Source organism: Aquila chrysaetos, chromosome 10, assembly GCF_900496995.4.
Source record: "Aquila chrysaetos chrysaetos chromosome 10, bAquChr1.4, whole genome shotgun sequence".
Lineage (NCBI taxonomy): Eukaryota > Metazoa > Chordata > Aves > Accipitriformes > Accipitridae > Aquila > Aquila chrysaetos.
This window is the reverse complement of record NC_044013.1, coordinates 14,728,021-14,746,348: the sequence shown is the minus strand read 5'-3', so window position 1 is coordinate 14,746,348 and position 18,328 is coordinate 14,728,021. Positions and strand designations below refer to the sequence as shown.

Below are 18,328 nucleotides of genomic sequence, written 5' to 3'. Positions count from 1 at the left end.
GAAGCAATTCACATTACATTTTAGCTGGTTACAGATAAATTAGAGCATCATTCTGAATAAACAATTTCCAGCTATCATTGGTATGCTACCAGGAAAATAAAAACCTGTAAACATCGTTAATGGATATAGCATTTCTAGTGATTACAGAAATAAAATCTTAAATACCATTTATGAAGCCTGTTATGAATTAAATTTAACTTCTGCACTGGATTAAGGCAAGTAACATGTCTGTGGTAAAACAGTTTGGGCAAACAGGAGCTAAGAGTCCAAAGACGACTATGATCAACTTGCAACATAAAAGAAAACTTGACAGTTTGGCCTATCTCATTATTCAAAATGAACTTTTAGAGAACATTAAATTTGTAGAGGATTTTCAAACTTCAAAAAACCAATACACAGACAAAGTTCCTTTGCAAAATACATTTGTCCTTTTTTGGCAGATTCTTCTTTGGAGTTGAAGCATGTACTTAATGACATCTTTCACTTCCTTTCACTCCAGTACTCTGCAGTTCAGCATTATTGTTTTGTCTTAGGTCATGCATAGACAAGATTACTTCTGGAGATGGCTGCACCATGTTTGTTGAAGACTTTAATAAAGTAATTCAGATTTATGCAACAGGGAAAATTTCAGTCTGAAAGATGAAAGAGCTCAGCCATGAAAAGCACGTGTTAAAACACAGGACCCTTATCAATGCTGCCTACGTTAAAACAAACGCATAGTGTGGAATAAAGCTCCTTGTATATTTTCAGTTACATTATCTCCATGCTTCAACATTTTGAGGTAGCTTTGCTAGTTTAGGGAAAAGACAACTGCTCTGGAAAAAGCAATTTCTTCTGTAACTTTTTAGCCTCACCATATCAGAATGGTTAATATTAAATCATTACCTGATGCAAAATACGAGTGAAGTTACAGTTCTTGAAATTAATGCTTGTTTTTTCAGGGTTTTCAATATTATCAGGGGCATTTACTTACAAAGGGGACAAACACGAAAGAAGAAAGTGCTTCACACCAGAAGGCAAATTATTCATCCCATAATCTTAAATCATTTAAAATTAACAGATCTTAAAGAGAGTGAATCATATGAAAGAGAAAATATTACAGCATTTTCTAATAACATGCTCTATAATCTATACAGTTCTTTGCTTTGAGATTTTCCATGTACTAGGGGTGACATTGTCTACGACAGGCATATTCTTAATGACCAAACAAGTGGAAGACTTTTTTATAAAGGCACTTTGGACTTTTAGAAATTGAGCTTTTGGAAGATAAGTTAAGAATCAGAATTATGCAAGTTGAAACATTTTCCTCTCTTAAAAGACTAATTCTCCTGATGATCTATGTTTAGAAATTTCCTTTAGTGTAACAGAAAGCTCAAAAAAAGGAAACTCCACTGACTTTTATAGAAGTCCTCGTTCATAAAAGTCACTATGATTTTGAAGGGTATCCTCTTGCTGCTATACTAAACTATCTAGAAGGTTGTGCCTTTGCAATAACAAACTTGGTACCTAGAAAGAGGATAATAAGCAGAAGCAGAATAATCCTGAAAGTAGTAACAAGTTTCTCCTCTTTGACATGGAATTACAAGAGGCTCAGAAATTAACCACAGATAGTATCAATACAAAAGTGGCTACATAACAATAAAAAATGAAGGTGCCTCCACACTATAAATGTTTTATCTCCTGCTTTTGAAGGCAGTTTTTTAAATCAGGGTGTGATAAGCCTGTACAAAGCAAGCTGATGACTGGGCCATTATTTCTTGTTTTGCAGTCACTACCATTACACAGATATTTAATATTTTCAGGAGAGACAAGGTGGTAGTATATACTATGGCAGCCACTTCTCATTATTAGTCTTCACCTAGGTTAAAGGCATTTTGTAATATTATCTGTGATTGTTCTTTTAAAATACACTGTGTTTTACAGCATTCGTTCTGTATGTTTAAACTGAAGGAAAAATTGAGTTCCACCAGAAATTGTTGTGGCAAAAACTTGATCAACAATTGCCTTCTGAGTGCTATCACGTATTTCAAACCCTACCTGCTTTAATTGCACACATAAAATCTTTAATTCATTAAAAAAACCACTACTCCATCACTGTTGAGAGGAGGGCCACGAAGATGATCAGAGGGCTGGAGCACCTCTCCTGTGAAGACAGGCTGAGAGAGTTGGTGTTGCTCAGCCTGGAGAAGAGAACGCTCCGGGGACAGCTTATAGCAGCCTCCAGTACCTAAAGGGGGCCTACAATAAACCTGGAGAGGGACTTCTTACAAGGGCATGTAGTGGTAGGACAAGGAGTCATGGCTTTAAACTGAAAGAGGGTAGATTTAGATTAGATGTAAGGAATAAGTTCTTTACTGCGAGGATGGTGAGGCACTGGAACAGGTTGCCCAGAGAGGCTGTGGATGCCCCATCCCTGGAAGTGTTCAAGGCCGGGTTGGATGGGGTTTTGAGCAACCTGGTCTGGTGGAAAGTGTCCCTGCCCATGGCAGGGGGTTGGAACTAGGTGATCTTTACGGTCCTTTCCAACCCAAACCATTCTATGATTCTACCAAAACTTCAATTTTCTCCTTTCTTCTCTCCTCCCACTGCTAAAAACTCCTGATGAATACTGACAGAAAGAATCAATCACCTCAAGATCTTCACTAAAAAATGCAGTTAGACTGAAAAGGGAGCCAAAATAATGCCATTAGATGAAACATTTCAGGAGTTCCAAATTTAAAGCCTCTGGAAAGCTGTTTTTAACAACAATAACAAAAATTAGCCTTTCAGACATGAGTAGCTCCGCCATTAGAATTTGCCTGATTACAGGCCTGCAACCTGACTACTCTTGCATTGCACTGATATTATAGATACCTCGTAAAACAAGAAAGAGTGGCCCGTTACTGTTGATAGTCAAGCACTCCACCTGGAAGTCATACCTAACATTTTACACACATTGCTCCAGTTTAAGAGTTCAAAAAACCCCCACCTCAGCTGGAACAAATTTTCTGTAAAAACACGTTATATACACTTTTAATAGCTATGACTGCAAAGCAGTCTTTCAAATGTAACCCAACAAAAAGCACTGTTGTGTTTTCTTTTTCATTCAGCACTAGACCACACTTATTTTGCTACTACTGCTCCCAAATCTGCCAAGTAACACTGTGACATTACTGGCCATTCATTTTAACCGCTCCCATCTGGAACTGTGTAGAACAGTGAAAAACAAGAGAAACGTAGGGTAGCTGCTGGGGAGAGCCAACATCTGGACACAAAGGCGGCCTGAACTCCCTCGGGCAGGAATGCAGGAGACACAGATCCCTTCCACATCACACCCCCAGGTCCCAGGGGAGCTGAAGGACGGGGAGTTTCCCCACCTGGGAGCAACAGGCCCACCCCAGCAGGCCTCAGGCTCACCCCCGCGCCATTCGCACCCCCCCTCCTCCACCCTGCACCCCGACCCGCCGTGCTGCTCCGGCCTCTCCCCCCGGACAGCCCTGTTCCCACGGATGCCCAGGGCCTACTCAGCCGGGACGAGTGTTACCACCGACACCGCGCCCGGGGCAAAGGCCCCCAGGTCGGAAGAGGCGGGAGGGGGTCGCGGCTCTGGCGGCCGCTCGCTCCGCACAGCCGCCGCGCCCCAGCGGCCAGGCCCGCCGGCGGCCCGCCGCGCCCGCCCTGACCCCTGCCACGGCCCACCCCGCTCACCAAGCCGCCGCCGCCCGCGTCCTCCACATCCTAGCGGCCGAGAGGGGCCCGGAGGAGCCGGACGCACCGCGGCCGCTGGCCGGGGCTCCCGCGCCTGGCGCCCCGGGCTGCCGCGGGCAAGGGCAGGTGGAACTGCCACGGTCCCGGGCTGACAGGGCTGCCGCCGCTTCCGGGCACCGCGGTCCGTGGCGGCCGGCCCGGCTGAAAACCGCGCGTCCCCGCGCAAAGGTTCCGGACGCGGCGGCGGCGAGGGAGGGAGGGTTTTGAAGGGAGGACCGCTGGGGGCTTGCCCGGCCAGGAGCAGCGGAGAGGCGGGGGCGGGGTGGGATTATGGCTCCTCCACAGCCGAGCCTTGTGTTCCCCCTCACAGCCCAGCGACGGCAGGGCCAGGCCTCAGTGCCTAGCCCCTATGCCCCTGGGCCGGCCCAGGGCATCCCCAGCACCCCCCGGGCGGCCTGGGCTCGCCTCCGGGGCCTGGCCCGGCGGGTCGGGGCCGGAGAGCGTGGTGAGGCCCAGCCCCGGATGGAGGCCTGTGGTCGTACCAGGGTCTTCCGCGCCGCTTGAATAAGATTTCCGGATGAGTTCCCAGCTGTTGTTGCGCTGAAGAAGTGCGTGAAATGGGTGGCAGCGCTGCCTTGAAAGGTGGAAAACACAAGGTGTGTCCAAATGGGCTTTTCTGAGTTGGGGGCGTGGGGGGTGCCGACAGGACCACACGGAAGCAGGAGGCAGAGGAGGAACCAGGAGAGTTCAGCAGATCTGTCCATCTGCCCTCAGACAGGATTGTCTCTAGTTATCTCATTTCTGAGAGAAGCATGCCCCACCTGTCCGTAGAGACCACAGGCGTTGGAGTGTTCACCTGGCAATGCCAGTGCTTGCTAACATTAATAGGAAGTTTTCCCCCGTTGCTGATTTGAATCTTTCTGGCAGCAAGTTAACTCTATCCACAGGGGACATGGAGAATATTCTTTTCTCCATTTACGTGTTTGAAAACTGTTGTCATGACTCCTCTCAGTCTGCTTTTCTTTAGATTAAACAACCCTAAGTCCCTCTTCTGTGTTTTCTGACTCCTTAGTCATTCATTCTTCTCTGTGCTGTCCTGTGGACTGTGACCAGTTTGTTCACAGCTTCCTTTCTGTAATATGCCCAGAACTGGATATCACGTGCTGAGCTAAACAGAAAAAGAGATTTGGGGTGTTTTATAGGCCAGGCTTCTGTTTATGCAGTGGCATTTTTCAGAGCAAAATAAGTTGCACAAGGATGATATAATACATACATGCATTTTCAGGACTGAGATAAAACTTGCAGGGACAAGGTGAGGCACATGTTTTTCTCTTGCATGCTTGCTTTTAGATTTATCTTTATTTATAAATTTAAGGGACTATATTTTAAATCTTACCTTTGCTTTGTATTTTAACTTGACCAGACATTTTTGTGATTTATATCTGGGTTTTTAAGCAAATTTCAATTTAAAAATAAAATTATGATACTCCATAGGACATACAAGCAACTTTATAAACTAATATGTAATTCTTACTTTGAACAGTAGAGGGCAACATATAACTAGAGGTTCCAATTCAGGACGCTTTACAGGTGTTTTCTCCAGGAGAAAGTGAACCTGCTTAAGAAAATTAACAAATTCCACCATCTTCATTGGTTCTGGATTAACAGATTTTGCTGGAATATTATGACAGGTTGCCGAACTGTGGAAATATTTTACACCTTTAATCTGTTTTTGATTTGTTTTCAGTTGTGAAGATATAAACCTCCCTAATAAGGGTGTTCTGTAGGAGCAGAAATTGTCAGTAGGAGCTGGATTAAGCCTACAAGTAGTGAATAGATTGGATGAGCCTTGATTCCTCCCTGGAGACCCAGGTTTGGTGGGATACTCTGCAATGCAGCTCATCTCTCTTCTCTGTGAAAGGGCAGCCAAGGACTCCTACTGCACCCTAGTCTTCTATAGACACTAGAAAGAGCAAGGCTGACATCTGGGGAAGCAGCAAAAGCTGATCAGGCAGAAAAAGCATGTGTAGCACTCCTGTTTTCCACCCCTGGCACCTCCCAAAATAATGAGTCATTTCCCAGAATCATCAGCCTGACTTGGAAAAGGTATCTTTGCAGTTGTTTCCTGTCTTCTATAGCTTCTAGATAGCAATGCTCTGTTTTCCTGTATAATTGGGTTTATCAGAAATTGACTTTATTGCATTCTTTCTTTTTAATTTTTAATTGAAAATTGTGATCATCATGTAATAACTGGAGTTCCTGTTGCTGGATTTCAGAAGAAAAAAAAAAAAGAAAAGTTTAGAGGCCCAAAGCTAGCCTCAGAGTGGCAGTTGGGGGAAGGAAGGGGTAACACTGAAGCTGGGCTATGGAGAGCACCTTGTTCGCCCCTGATCTTGTCACAACAAATCACCCTTAACACAGCTTAGTACAGTTACAGCCTTTTCTGTCCAGCCTCTGGTCTGGGTTCCTTTTGAAAGCGTGCTAGGTGTCAAGACCAAACAACTTCGCTCCAATGCAAACTGCTTGTCACCAGCATTTTACAAACATATCTGTCCCTGTGCTGGGCATACATGCAAATCTGGTTTGCAGGTCTGTGCCTGGCTCACATTATTAGCAATGGGCAACTTTTATTGTATTAATTGATCTAGCTCCCTCATTTTCTCTTCTCTCTTCCCTCCATTTCTCCCATTTCAGTTTCTCTGAGCCTGCCTACTGCAGGATAGGCAGTGGCCTTTCCTGATGCTTGAGATGTCTGGGACTTGTAAAAGTCCATACCACATGGAAGTAAAATGCTAATGGAAAGGAACTAACTTGGCACCTCTTGATCTGTTTCAGTCACCACAGAAATAATATTTTAGTTTCCTTAATGTATTTGCTGGAAGAACAGGTTTTGCCTTTCCTGACCTCATTCCTGAAATATTTGGTGTGTAACTTCTTAAAAAGTAGTAAAGGACAAGGAAATAGTAATGAGAATGAGAATGAATCACAAGACTAATAAACAAATGCAGCCTGACTAGCAAAAAAAGGAGGTGATAAAACCCTCAGTGCTGTTTTTCTGCCAGCTTCCTTTTGGCTCTGATTTGGAGGTCAGAGACATTTGTATCCAGCTCACTGACATCAGTGGGGAACTCTAGTTTCCCCCACAGTGAGTAAATAACCTCAGTGGTGTTTTCCAAAGCTATATGGTGAGGTCAGAAGACATTCTGTGATGATATTCTTAACAATGAATAAAAATACTGGTTACAGGTGGTACAAGGCTGGATCCTAACACACAGGCAGTGCATAAATCCACGGGCACAAACTGGGGCCTCTGTTTACAATGCCAGAGCTTGAATTTTTCTCCAAGGCATATGTGGGGATCACAGCTGGACACTTAGTTCAGGCTGGTTGCTAAGAGTGTTAACAACAGCAATGCTTATTTGCCTTCTCATTTGGACACACTCCTGATCTCCAGTGATTCTGTAATCTCTCGAAGAAAAATATTCCCCTCTTGCCCTCCCCTGAAAGTTGCATGCCGACAGCACTTGCTTGCACCTATCAATTATGCCCCACAGTCATATCGTGGCAAACAGCTGTTAAGATCTAACTTTTTCTTTCTTGCAGTGTCTTTGAGTGAATTTTGCGTGTACCCTTGCAGTCACAAAACTCCAAAAACAGAATGAAGGGAGGAGGGATGAATGTTACCTGCTAACCCCACAGAGAGGGAGGAGCTCCATTCTTCAAACATCAGCAGAGTTATAAGGAAGGTGTGTACTTAGAACGCTTCCTCAATGTGGAAGTTCAAGCACACAACGCTGAAGACGTGTCCTGAGGGTGCTCTAGAAAGTCTCCAGAGGGTCATTTCATGGGGGAAAATCCTGCCAAGAACCATTATGCACAGCTTAACCAGGGAGAAGAGAATGAGATGGTGAGTCGTATCTCTGTCTAGGTCTTTCTCAACTTGAAGCAGCAGATGGCACATGTTCTGCAATAAAATGCTACAGTCTGTAATTTAGTTATGGGTGGTGGGGGTGTTCCCATAGCAGAAGCATAGCGTTAGAAAGGGATATAATTTTTTTTAGCAGAAAGAAAATAAAGTTGTACATGTCCACTGGGTTTAATTGGTTATCCCCTCCAACAGGAGGATGACTCAACAGATTATTGATATGGCATTATAAATCTAGGTGGAGGTGGTCTTATATGAGCTTGAGGGAAGGGCCGGAGCGGTGTTTCTAACCATTTGACAGCTGAATCTCTAGGGTCAGCTCCAGTTAGATGAGGACTGGGCACCTTGGCTTTCTCTGGAACATAAAAACACATGTGTTATGTTAGCATAAATTATTAGCAAATGCAGTCTGTTGAATTGGCAACACTCTTCCAGCCTGAGCGCCTGTATAAAGCTGGATTTCTAAATACAGAACTACTGTATTTCTTTCCAGAGTTTCCCAGGGAGGAGTATGTTTACATGCATTCTGTAACATGTGGAAATAAGTCCTATGTTTACAAAAAATATTTGATCTACTGCATGGTGCTTCTCTTAAATAGTATGCTCAGTGTACAACTGTAGTAAATTAAGTGCTGCTTAGCTGCTTTGGCATTACGGTGTGTTACAGATCAGCTATTTGTCACATGCATTCTGTCCGTCTAACAGATTCTGCTGGAGATGTCAGACCCATGATGCAGCTGTACAGCAACCATTCTCATGCATGTCTGATAAATGCAGTGCTTCTCAAAAATTCCCATGCTGCAGAGCCACTATAGCTCTGCTATGAGTGTGTGTAGGATTTCTGGGTGTACAACAGCCCCAGAAAGCTAGTGAAACATGGTCACTTACAACCTGTCATGACTGTTCACTTCCAGAAATCCTGGAGATATCTTTGAAATCTACTCAATGAGAACTCTGTTTTAGTGAAAAAGAGACCATGTCATGGAAAAACATGGACATTTGTTATCCCTAGATACAAATGTAGATTTTCAGTCAGCTCTCTGCCATCCAGGGAAGGAGAGGTGTCATATTTTGCATAGTGCAAACCTTGGTAATCTGGGATGTGCTGGAGAATGCAGTACAGAGTCATCCAGCAGCATGAACTGAGCACTGCAGGAAGCGCAAAGGCACTGGTTCTGAGGGTGGGGACTAATTAGCTCAGTGCAATGCAGAACCCAACTGGCTCTGCAGCTGAATCAGTAAACCTGCTCGCAGCACCCCGCTCCTGGCTCTAGCCCTGGTGCTGATGTGCCACTGCTCCCCAGCTCCAAATGGCTGGTGGTTTAGTGTTTGTGCTCCACCCTGCCCCTGTCCTTCTAGGACCATAAACACCCTGTCATTCTCTTCCCACTACTGGCACTGTCACTAGCAACACCAGAATTGAGCCTGAGCTAATTAGGTTTAAGTGGACTGTCTGGTGCTGTGTAGAGCCACACTATTGTACCCTGTGTGTCCAATTCCAGCTGTGCGCTACTGGGACACCCAACTTGTGCTTCCATGGAGCCAGCTATCCCAGTTTCTTACCAGTATCATACTGAGCACATGTGCTGTGAGTCCAGTGCCTCAGGGATCTGCACTGTGAATATGAGGTTTTCCATGCACATGGTGTGTGTGCACAGTGTTGAGTCAATTTGCACTGTAAATCCAGGGTGTCTGGCAGTTGCCATGCTCTCCAAGCCTGCAGTGAGCATGAGCAGTGCTGATTCACCTGGGATTCCCAAATGAAAATCACAGAAAAGATTGATAAAGCAGTTGAGTAGCAGGTGCAATTAAAACCATAGCCAAATTGTGCTAGATTTGGCAGGTATGTATGTGTCTTTGTTACATATGTGTGAGAGAGAGAAAAAAGTTGGGAGTATGAGAGAGAGGAAGATATCTGTGAGGGTGTCTGAGGTGCTGTAAGAGGATGAGGAAAAAACTGATGTGTGTGTAGAAAGAGAGAACAGCTAGTGTGTGTATTTGTGTGAAAGAAAGTAATATGTAGGTGAGAGAAGTTGTGAAGAAAGAGACAAAGAAGGCTATGTTTAAGCAGAGGAGAGAAGGAGAGTACATGGGGTAAAAGACAATTATGTGCAGACATTCTTTCTTTGTCAAAATCATGTATTTTAAATTATTGGCAGCTACAGCAAGTGGCACTGGCACATAATGTGTGACTCAGTGACCCTGCAACATTTTTTTTAAATTCTAAGCCATGAAAAATATTTTTGACATTATTGTTAAGTCAGTTTAATCCACCTGAACCAAATTATTAACAAGCAGTTCTTGACTCCTCAAACAAGATCATATCACTTGGTGTAATAATGTAACAGCTGACATTGTGCAGGTGCCAGTTCTTCCAGAGTGAAATAGTTCAAGTAATTTTGAAAGCATGCAAGTAGTTCATTTGGACTCTGGACATGCAATGCTTTCCTGTGTTGAACTAGCTGTCCATTTTGCTGAGGAAAGTTGGGCAGCTTTAATGAGAAGAAATACTTCTAAGTTTTCTTCAGTGTTTCCATTTCTTGGTACAGCTGAGATGCTAGATAGTCCTGTATTTAAGAATAATCATGCTGACTTAGGAAATCTACCCTGTATATCCTCGTGTACATCTTTGGGATTACTTTACGTGGCTGGAGCACATTTGCTTGAATGAGAGTTCACTCTCCTGGTAACCAGCTAAAACTTAGCAATGTATATTCAGAGAATGAGATAATCTCTCTCTCTCTTCGTAACCATTTGTAGCACTGGAAAGATCTCAGTAGTGTGGAGCACTCTGGACACAGCAGCTTGCCTCAAAGAGGGCTAATAGGTATGGTAATAGGAAGGCATTTATTTTAGGAATTAGCTTGCTTTTTTTTTTTCTTTCCCTTCAAAAAGATCTGCTTGAAGGTGTTTTTGAGAAGTAATTGTTGGTGGAGCAGAAAGAGGGAGGAAAACCACAGCTTTATGCCCTCTGCCAATTTGATGCTCCTCTCTGTACAGCTTGGGACTAATCATTCACTTTGCACAAACCCTAAAGTGCAAAGCGTAAGTCTTGCAGTGCAAAAGATTGTGATGGACTTTGACAGGCTGCTGCTTCAGGAAGGATTTTCCAGAAGCCTGTCTTAAGCATGTGTTCCCCAGTTGCTTATATCTGAAGGAGTGGGGCAACTACAGTCAGTCAGCTGGTGAACCCCAGTTTGCTGCTGCATATTGGCAGCTGTATGTCTCCTTTGGGTTGCCAAAATTCTGAAGGGAAGCTGATCCAGGAATTTTATATACTTTGAGTTTGAAAAATTTAACTCTTAAAATTAAGATAGAATCTGAAAGGCACAACCTTGTTCTCAATGGAACGATAGTTGCTGCTGGCTTCAGAAGGAACAGAAACAAACCTCTGATGAAACAGGTTCTGGTTGGTAAGAATGAGATTCAGTTATTAAATTCCTTGTGAATCTTAACCAGTCTTTCAAGTCTAATCCTATTATCTGTTGTTATAGCAACAGGTTGTTCAAATAGGGTACTTGGTGATTGTGTTGCCAGAAATATGATAGTACACAGCCACTGTTTAGGCTCCTTGCTGGTAGCTACAGGCCTTGTTTTCACCAAAGAAAAGGGTGCCTGAACTTGTTTGACTTTTGCATTTAAATTCTGCTGTGCAGATGACCTGGCAGTTACAGGCAATTTTTCTTTTAAACATAAGTAACAAAGACTTGCTGGACACTAGAGCGATAAGCCTTTGAGTGCTGGCTTTGTATGATTGTAAAAGCAGCTAAGAACCTTTCTTGGAATAAGCACATTTTCTGCCAACTGAGCAGGTCTGGCAGCTTTTTCTGTCCAATAATCCATGGCCCCTCCCTAGACCCTTCACTCACAAGTTAAACCATTTTGTTTTAGTCACTTTTCTGACTGTTGGGAGTCTCAAGAGAAAGGGGAGCTTAACAGATGAGGAAACAAAGTTTTACGATACAGTACAATTTATTAAAAATTATTATACAGAGATGAGCCCTGCATACCAGCCTCTTTTGTAGACAGTGCTACCTTCTGTGAGATAATGAGAAGCCCTTTGGAGTCTTACAGATAGCTAATCTTAGCTTTGTTTTCCACCATCTTATAGTCTGGTGCCCTCAAGACCCCAGGTTATTTGGCTGTGTAATGTTATATATGCCAAGTGCACACAGAGCCCTAAAAATCTGCTCACACAGTAGAAAAGTTGTCAAGGTGCAAATCTGTATTCATCAGACCTATCTTCAAAAGAGGCATGTCTGCATCAGCACAGCCTCTTTGTGTAATGAAATACAACCCAGCAAAAGTTATTCTCTTTTCCTTAACAACATAAAACCAACTTGACAGACATGTTCTTACCGGTGACATCAACACCAGGATTTCTGCCAGCCCTGGAAATATTGTTTGCCGTAGTGGACTTGCATTTGCTTGGAGATCTTTGTAGTATAGGCCTAGTGGCTCCTGAATAAGCTTGAAGAATTTCCAAACCGTAATTACTGTAAGGCATCCACGTGGCTAGATAAACCTGCTGAGGAATCTGCATCATGTGTGTGCCTGTTCCCCCCTTCTTCATGCACATTGTAGATACCTCTGTTGCAGGTCTAATATTCACCTTTTTTTGAGAAGATAATGGTTTTGAGAATTCTTCTAAAGAATTCCACTGTTGACTTATTTGACAAGTGAGAAGTATTTGTACTAACACCATTTCTGTTTCAACAGGGAGTTATTTATGTACTAAATGTTTTTTTATGAATGCAGCATTCATTTCTGTAGTCCTTCCAGCTGAAGGCAAAGGGTCAGGAAAAACACCTCAACCTAACAGAACATTTTATTCTGAAGTTAAGTATTGAAAGGTTCTGGCCCAGGGAATTTTGGCACAGGTTAGGTTTGGAGCTCAGTCTATTTCCCTGTCTAGTTTTACTTCTGAATGATGTGGCCCAGGTAACCTGCTCCAGACATTTTCCAACCGTGGGAAATGCTCTACCTTTGGCTTTAGACTCCTGCATGGACATCCAGATACAAAACAGCAGTTAACATCTGATGTTTATTCTTTCCCAGCTTACTCCTTGTAGAGCTCCTGAACACCTGTATTCAGAAATGTCACATTCATCAAGACACAAACCAATGAACCTGAAACAACGCTTGTGTTCATAGGGCAGAATGTGCCCTGGGTCAGAACAGCTCAAGGGTATCTGTCTACCTATCTATCTCAGGAAAGTCCCTTGCGAGAAGCAGCAAGATCCAGCAGACAGCATAGTGGATGCCTTTTTTTCCCAGCTGAGCTGTTTTCCTTGTTTTCTTCTCTCCAAGTTTTCAAGATGAGGAATACTGATGCATGCTTGGTTTTGGGAAGTGTCTTGAGATCTAAGGAATCAAACCAGTTTTTGAGGGGAAACTATTCTGGAAAACAAAGGCATGGAAACATATGCAGGCATAGGGGGACTCAGATACATATTTTGATATATAGGTGCATGATTTCCTAGGCAGAGAAAGACAGAGTCTGCCCTAGCTCTATGGTTATGTTGTCATATCAGGCTTGGAGAATCATTCAGCATTTCAGAAGAGAAGAACACTGCCAACAGAAGATGATCCCAAATGACTGCCAATCACATGCTGAATGCCCACCTTCTCCCTTCTTAATTGCATTAACTACAGCCTTATTGACTTCTCAGACTTTGGGTGTAAGGCACAAAAGCTGGAAATTAAAGGAGTGATTCACTGGCAGAACCAAGATGCACATGGCAGCAATCTCATTCTTCCCCACCCTGATATTCATGCCCATCCCAATTTGAAAATATTATTCCAGTTATTCCAGGTCCAGCCATTTAGTGGGGAAGTCCGAAGGCATGTTCTTTTAACAGTTCTTCCCTTAGGCATCTCTGTCTCCTTGGGAGTTCCTTTGCTTTGCTGACAAGCTGTAAAGTCTGGATCCAAGCATCTGGATCTTGCTAGTAAGCCGTTGCTGTGAACGGTAAGTTCACATAGTTCTATGTACTATTCTGTATGCTGGTGCTGACACTAATTTTGTAACCTTTTTGATAAGGATGCAACTAGACAGAGGTGAATGCAGAGCCTTTTACCTGTTTATAGGAGCATGTGGATATTAATAGCACAATTGCCACACCAACTACCTTCTAGCAACCTTACCTGCTGCTGTCCTCCATGAGCTTCCTTCTATCTTCTGCAGAGTTGCCTTGTTCTCTTGGACTGCTCAGAGGTTATAGAAACCTTTGAAAATGCTGAGCGTGTGCATCGCACGGTGGTATAACAAGGTCCTGTGCAATGCAGGCCACTTCCCTGTGTAGTTTACCATACTTCTTCCCCACAGTTGCCACTTTCTTTCCTTTAGAAACCCCATGGAGATTAACTAGGAAGATAGAGTCTGTCTTTTGGAGAATGACATAGAGCAGGTAGGCCGAGGTGGTGTGGAACCACTGGGTAGGGCCTGCGTTTCGTGTAACAAGCAAAGACACCAGCACAGAACCAGGAATTATGCATTACTCATCCTTCCAATTACATTGCCTTTTCTTCTCACCTTATGAATGGATCTTGCAATATCTGTGGCTGCAGATATCTGATCTTCAGAAGCAGATTGCACAATTGCTGCAGATATACTAGGAAGAAGGAGATTGAGGAATCTCAACCCTTATGTTAGCAAATTCTCCTGGTCACCCCATGTAATTGCAGCCATGCAATCTCCCATCTTAGATCAGGGCTGGGTCTCCTTTATAAATTCACTGTATACATTTCATTTCACCTTTACCAAGTCCGTGCTAGCACTACTGAGAGGGAATTTGGCCATGGTACCAAAACCTGGCAGCTCTTAAACTGTAATGCTGACAGTCATCCCTTTGAAGTTTTGGGCAAGTCACTTTGCCTCACTGTAACTATTTCCCTGCCTTTAAAAATGGAATAATAATACCTACTCATAGAGCTACAGTGAGTAGCTTCCTTAGGCCCTCTGAACATGTAAAGCGTTCTGCAAGTGTTCATTAATTGTTCTTACTAACAATTGTTATTATTATTTTGGGATGTTAGGAGAATGGCACATTGACAAGGTCCAAAATCAGCATACTGGAGCTATGATGGAAGATGGTAACAGCCCTACAAAGGCTGTGTCTGTGCCAAGCTGTGCAAAGCAGCTCCAGCTGGTGCAGCCACACAGTGTCATTCAGCACCATGCAGAGACACTAGCTGAGTCTCTGAAGTGTAGGTGCATTAATTCAGACTCACTGCTATGGCAGGACAGCAGTAGTGCTTCTGATTCTGCAGCAGGCACTGTCTCAGCTGCTGCAGTGGGTCTGCACCACTCTCCATCCCCTAGTGCAGATGTACTCAAGTTCTTCAGCTCTGTCACCCAGGGACCTTAAAAAAGCTGACCAGGCAAATCTGTGTTCCTGACTTGGGGCCTAAAGGTTAGGGTCTATATATTTTGATATCATTCCAACTTATGCACACACATAAGAGTGTCTCATGCTGAGTTTCACAACTACATAAAACTATTTTAGAGGTTTGGTCAGACTACAGCAATCCAGATTTTGTGAGGATGAATGAAAACTGTGGAACATGCAAAATTTTTTTCTAGTCATGTTTAGGACACATAAAGAAGCCAAATACAAATTCTATGGCTTGTTTTTCCACAGTACCATACCAAACAGTACCTACGGGAGAACAGTGAAAGATGGGAAAGTGTAATATTCCAGGTGTTTTTTTAAGAGAATAGTAATGATTTTTTCCTTGTCTTTGCTGTACAGGAGATTTTTGGCTACAAAACTCAAGGCTGCCGAAAGGCCTTGTGCATTGCTGGCTACATCTTGTCCTGTGGGGCTCTGCTGCTGCTCTTTTACTGGAAGCCAGAGTGGGATGTGTGGGCAAACTGCATCCGCTGCAGCTTGGAAGAAGCGGACATTGTTCTGCTTAGAACAACAGTAGGTGCCTACTTTAATCTTTAAATTAGTCCCTAGTATGTAGTTAATTGGAAGATGAGTTAATTGGAAGGAATCCAGTTAACTGAAATCTCTTACATTGCTGATTTCCTGCAATAATATCTTATGTCTACCATCATTGATCTAAAGAACTCTCAAGTATTCCACAAATTATATGTAAGATGATGATTGGAATGGAGGGTAACAGCTGATCAGACAACAAGCTGAAAGAAATTGGGGTGAAAAAACCTGTAATATCTGTGGTTTCAAGACTGTGATACTTGCTCTCAGTCCTTTCTCCTCCCTTCCACCACCCATGTCCTTTCTACATTGAATATCTGTTCTCCAGAGTCTAAAGCATCTGTTTGATTGGCAGTGTCCAGCAGATCCTTTTTCCTTCCCTTGGCTGTCCTCATGAAGCTGCCTCTCTCTGCCAAAATTTAGCTAGTGGGCCAAACCTAAGATTTGTCTAATTCTGTCCCCAGCAGTGTCCAACAGTGCATGATGAGGGATCAGTATAAGGAAGAGGGCAAGCTTACACTGCTTGTTTTCTTGGCTGTATGTTTCCATTTTCCATCAGACCTTCCCCATGTCCAATAAGCCCACAATCCTGCAGTTAATACTTTCAGGGCTGTTATGTTTTGCTTGTAGTTTCCTAATATAGGTTTCTATCTGTTGAGGAGTGTACTGAAGCACTGCAACATACACAAACCCTGATTTCATTTCATGGAAGCTACTGCAACACTAAAAGAAGCAAACTGAGACTTGACTCTGAATCCCAGCTGAGCCTGAATACTCCAGGAGCTGGCAGGGTTGGTTTACTTCCAGAAGTTTGATTTGTTCTGCTTCAAAGATTGCTGAACAATGGCAATTGCAAAATGGATCACTTGCTACCACTGTGTTTGAGCTGCCTTCTTAAGTGAGCAGAGCAGCATGCAGTTAAAATCTTGGGTTTTGAAAATCACAGATCTGCCTATTGAATATTGTATATTGAAACAATCTGCATCCTAATAGGCCGGGGATACTTTTTTTTTAGAAGAAGCATATTAAGTTTAATCTCCCTTTCTAATCTTCAGTTCAGTTTGCATTTTTAATTACCTATTCTTGTGTGTCATTTTAAATGGATTTGCCATGCCAAGCACTTTTCAAATAAATGAGTTTTTAAAAGATCCTTTATGTAATTAAACAAGAATTTAATCATATTGTTATCAGCAAGCTCTCTCAAAGTATGCTCTGGGCAATTTCAGATATCCTTTGTGGTTCTTTGTGTTAAAATGTCAGTTTTGGTTTTTTCCCTACGTTCTAGTTATGTCAGTTCTCAAATGTGATGGCTACTGCTAATGAGAATACAAGTAATCCCATCAGCTTGATCCTTGGAATTCTCTTTTGCTTCACATAAAACCTTCATTCATAAGTCATCATCATCGTCTCTGCAATTGCAGTATAAAAGCCTATTAACTAACTTTTGTTGTTGAATTTTGACTCACTTTAGTTCAAATAATGAGCACCTGTGCTATTCACTGCTTCCCATCTCAATCTGCATCTCAATGTCTACTAATTCTGAAATTTAAATTAAAGATAAATATCAGAAATAAATGTTATTCTACTCAAAATACCAGTTTAAGAAGAAAAGTGCACAAATAAATAAGATATATAAACATTATTTAAGTTCTTTTTTGAACGCTTAAATTATTCAAAAGGACTCATGTTTGGTACAGAATCTTTTTTTTCTGTTGTCATTTCCAAATGAAGTTTAATAACTGTGTTTTCAGAACCTAGCTGGCTGAGGTAATCAGCTTTTTCCACCTGCCAAACTGCTCACACACTGAGTATGATATATCAGTCAGTCTCATAATTGGCTTTAATGCACGTGGTTCAGTGTTTAGGACTGAAACTTAACATGAGGGTACTTATTACAGCAGTTGCTCTAATCTGTAAGACCGGACTACCAACGCTAGGCATCATGCAGTTCCAGTGTTGAACTTATTTTGTAAAAAATAGCAAGATCATGAACTCAGTTTGTGGCAAAAGCTTGTCTAAAGTACCATAAGTTAGGCATGGTGCTCACACTCTTGTTCCAATGAAGTGTTAACACAGGGATGACTGTGAAAAGGTATTGGCACTAAAGATCCATTTTGCAGTACAGCTCTACGTTCCTTTTGATCTTCCCTTTACAGTATGGTCACCGCATCTCAGATTGTTCTGCACTGTTTACTGTCCTAGATCATGACCTGGGTGTTCACATTCCATCCTTATCAGCCAAGCACCCGACCTGCAGCCAGTGAATTGTTTGCAGTACTTGCATTTTGATAGGACCATGATTCCGCTCCCATTCGGCTCATTTATCTATCAGTCACAGGTGCTGGGAGGCCCCTGTTGGTTAGTTCTTTAAAAAAAGCTGGAGCAGTGCTCTAGAAAGGCCTACTGTAATCATTCACTCCAAGATGATAGTGAGTTTGGTCTGATTTTGAGGGAGATTGTGACACTTCTCTTTCATGTTCATTTAGGATGAATTTCGAATTTATTCTCGTAAGACTGTGACATGGATCTCTGTGTCTGCACTTATCAAAAGTAGATTGGATTATCCAGCTACTGCTGAGGAAGACTCAGTCTTCAGCAAAGCCATAATGAAGCCAAGTTTGCAAGTAAGTAAAGTATTCCCTGCAGCATCTGGGAGATGATAGCAAATCTCAGCCACACTTCACGGAGTGAAAGTGAGCTGTGAAACATATCCAGCTAAGAAATTTGCAGCATAGTGAGCTGTAGAAAAACAAGCTAAAGATTTTGGAGA

The 18,328-nt window shown here is 42.7% G+C and overlaps 2 protein-coding genes across 9 annotated transcripts in view; one reads left to right on the top strand and one right to left on the bottom strand.

The window, feature by feature from the left end:
• Positions 1-3,872, bottom strand: part of OPA1 (OPA1 mitochondrial dynamin like GTPase) — a 60,004-nt gene extending 56,132 nt beyond the window's left edge. For 3 of the 4 annotated variants that reach the window (XM_030029262.2, XM_030029261.2, XM_030029263.2), the window contains exon 1: positions 3,688-3,871. In XM_030029262.2, coding sequence (XP_029885122.1) covers positions 3,688-3,716 — 29 coding nt within the window. In that variant the 5' untranslated portion in view covers positions 3,717-3,871. Of the gene's footprint in view, positions 1-3,687 lie in introns of all 4 variants that reach the window. The other variant, XM_030029260.2, reaches the window with a different exon arrangement.
• Positions 3,873-3,982: 110 nt separating this feature from the next.
• LOC115347676 (probable cation-transporting ATPase 13A4) overlaps positions 3,983-18,328 on the top strand; it is a 50,199-nt gene continuing 35,853 nt past the window's right edge. For 3 of the 5 annotated variants that reach the window (XM_030029258.2, XM_030029257.2, XM_030029253.2), the window contains exons 1-4: positions 3,984-4,343; positions 7,291-7,594; positions 15,367-15,540; positions 18,045-18,182. In XM_030029258.2, the coding sequence (XP_029885118.1) occupies positions 7,532-7,594; positions 15,367-15,540; positions 18,045-18,182 (375 nt within the window). In that variant the 5' untranslated portion in view covers positions 3,984-4,343; positions 7,291-7,531. Of the gene's footprint in view, positions 4,344-7,290; positions 7,595-15,366; positions 15,541-18,044; positions 18,183-18,328 lie in introns of all 5 variants that reach the window. The other 2 variants (XM_030029252.2, XM_041127003.1) reach the window with 2 other exon arrangements.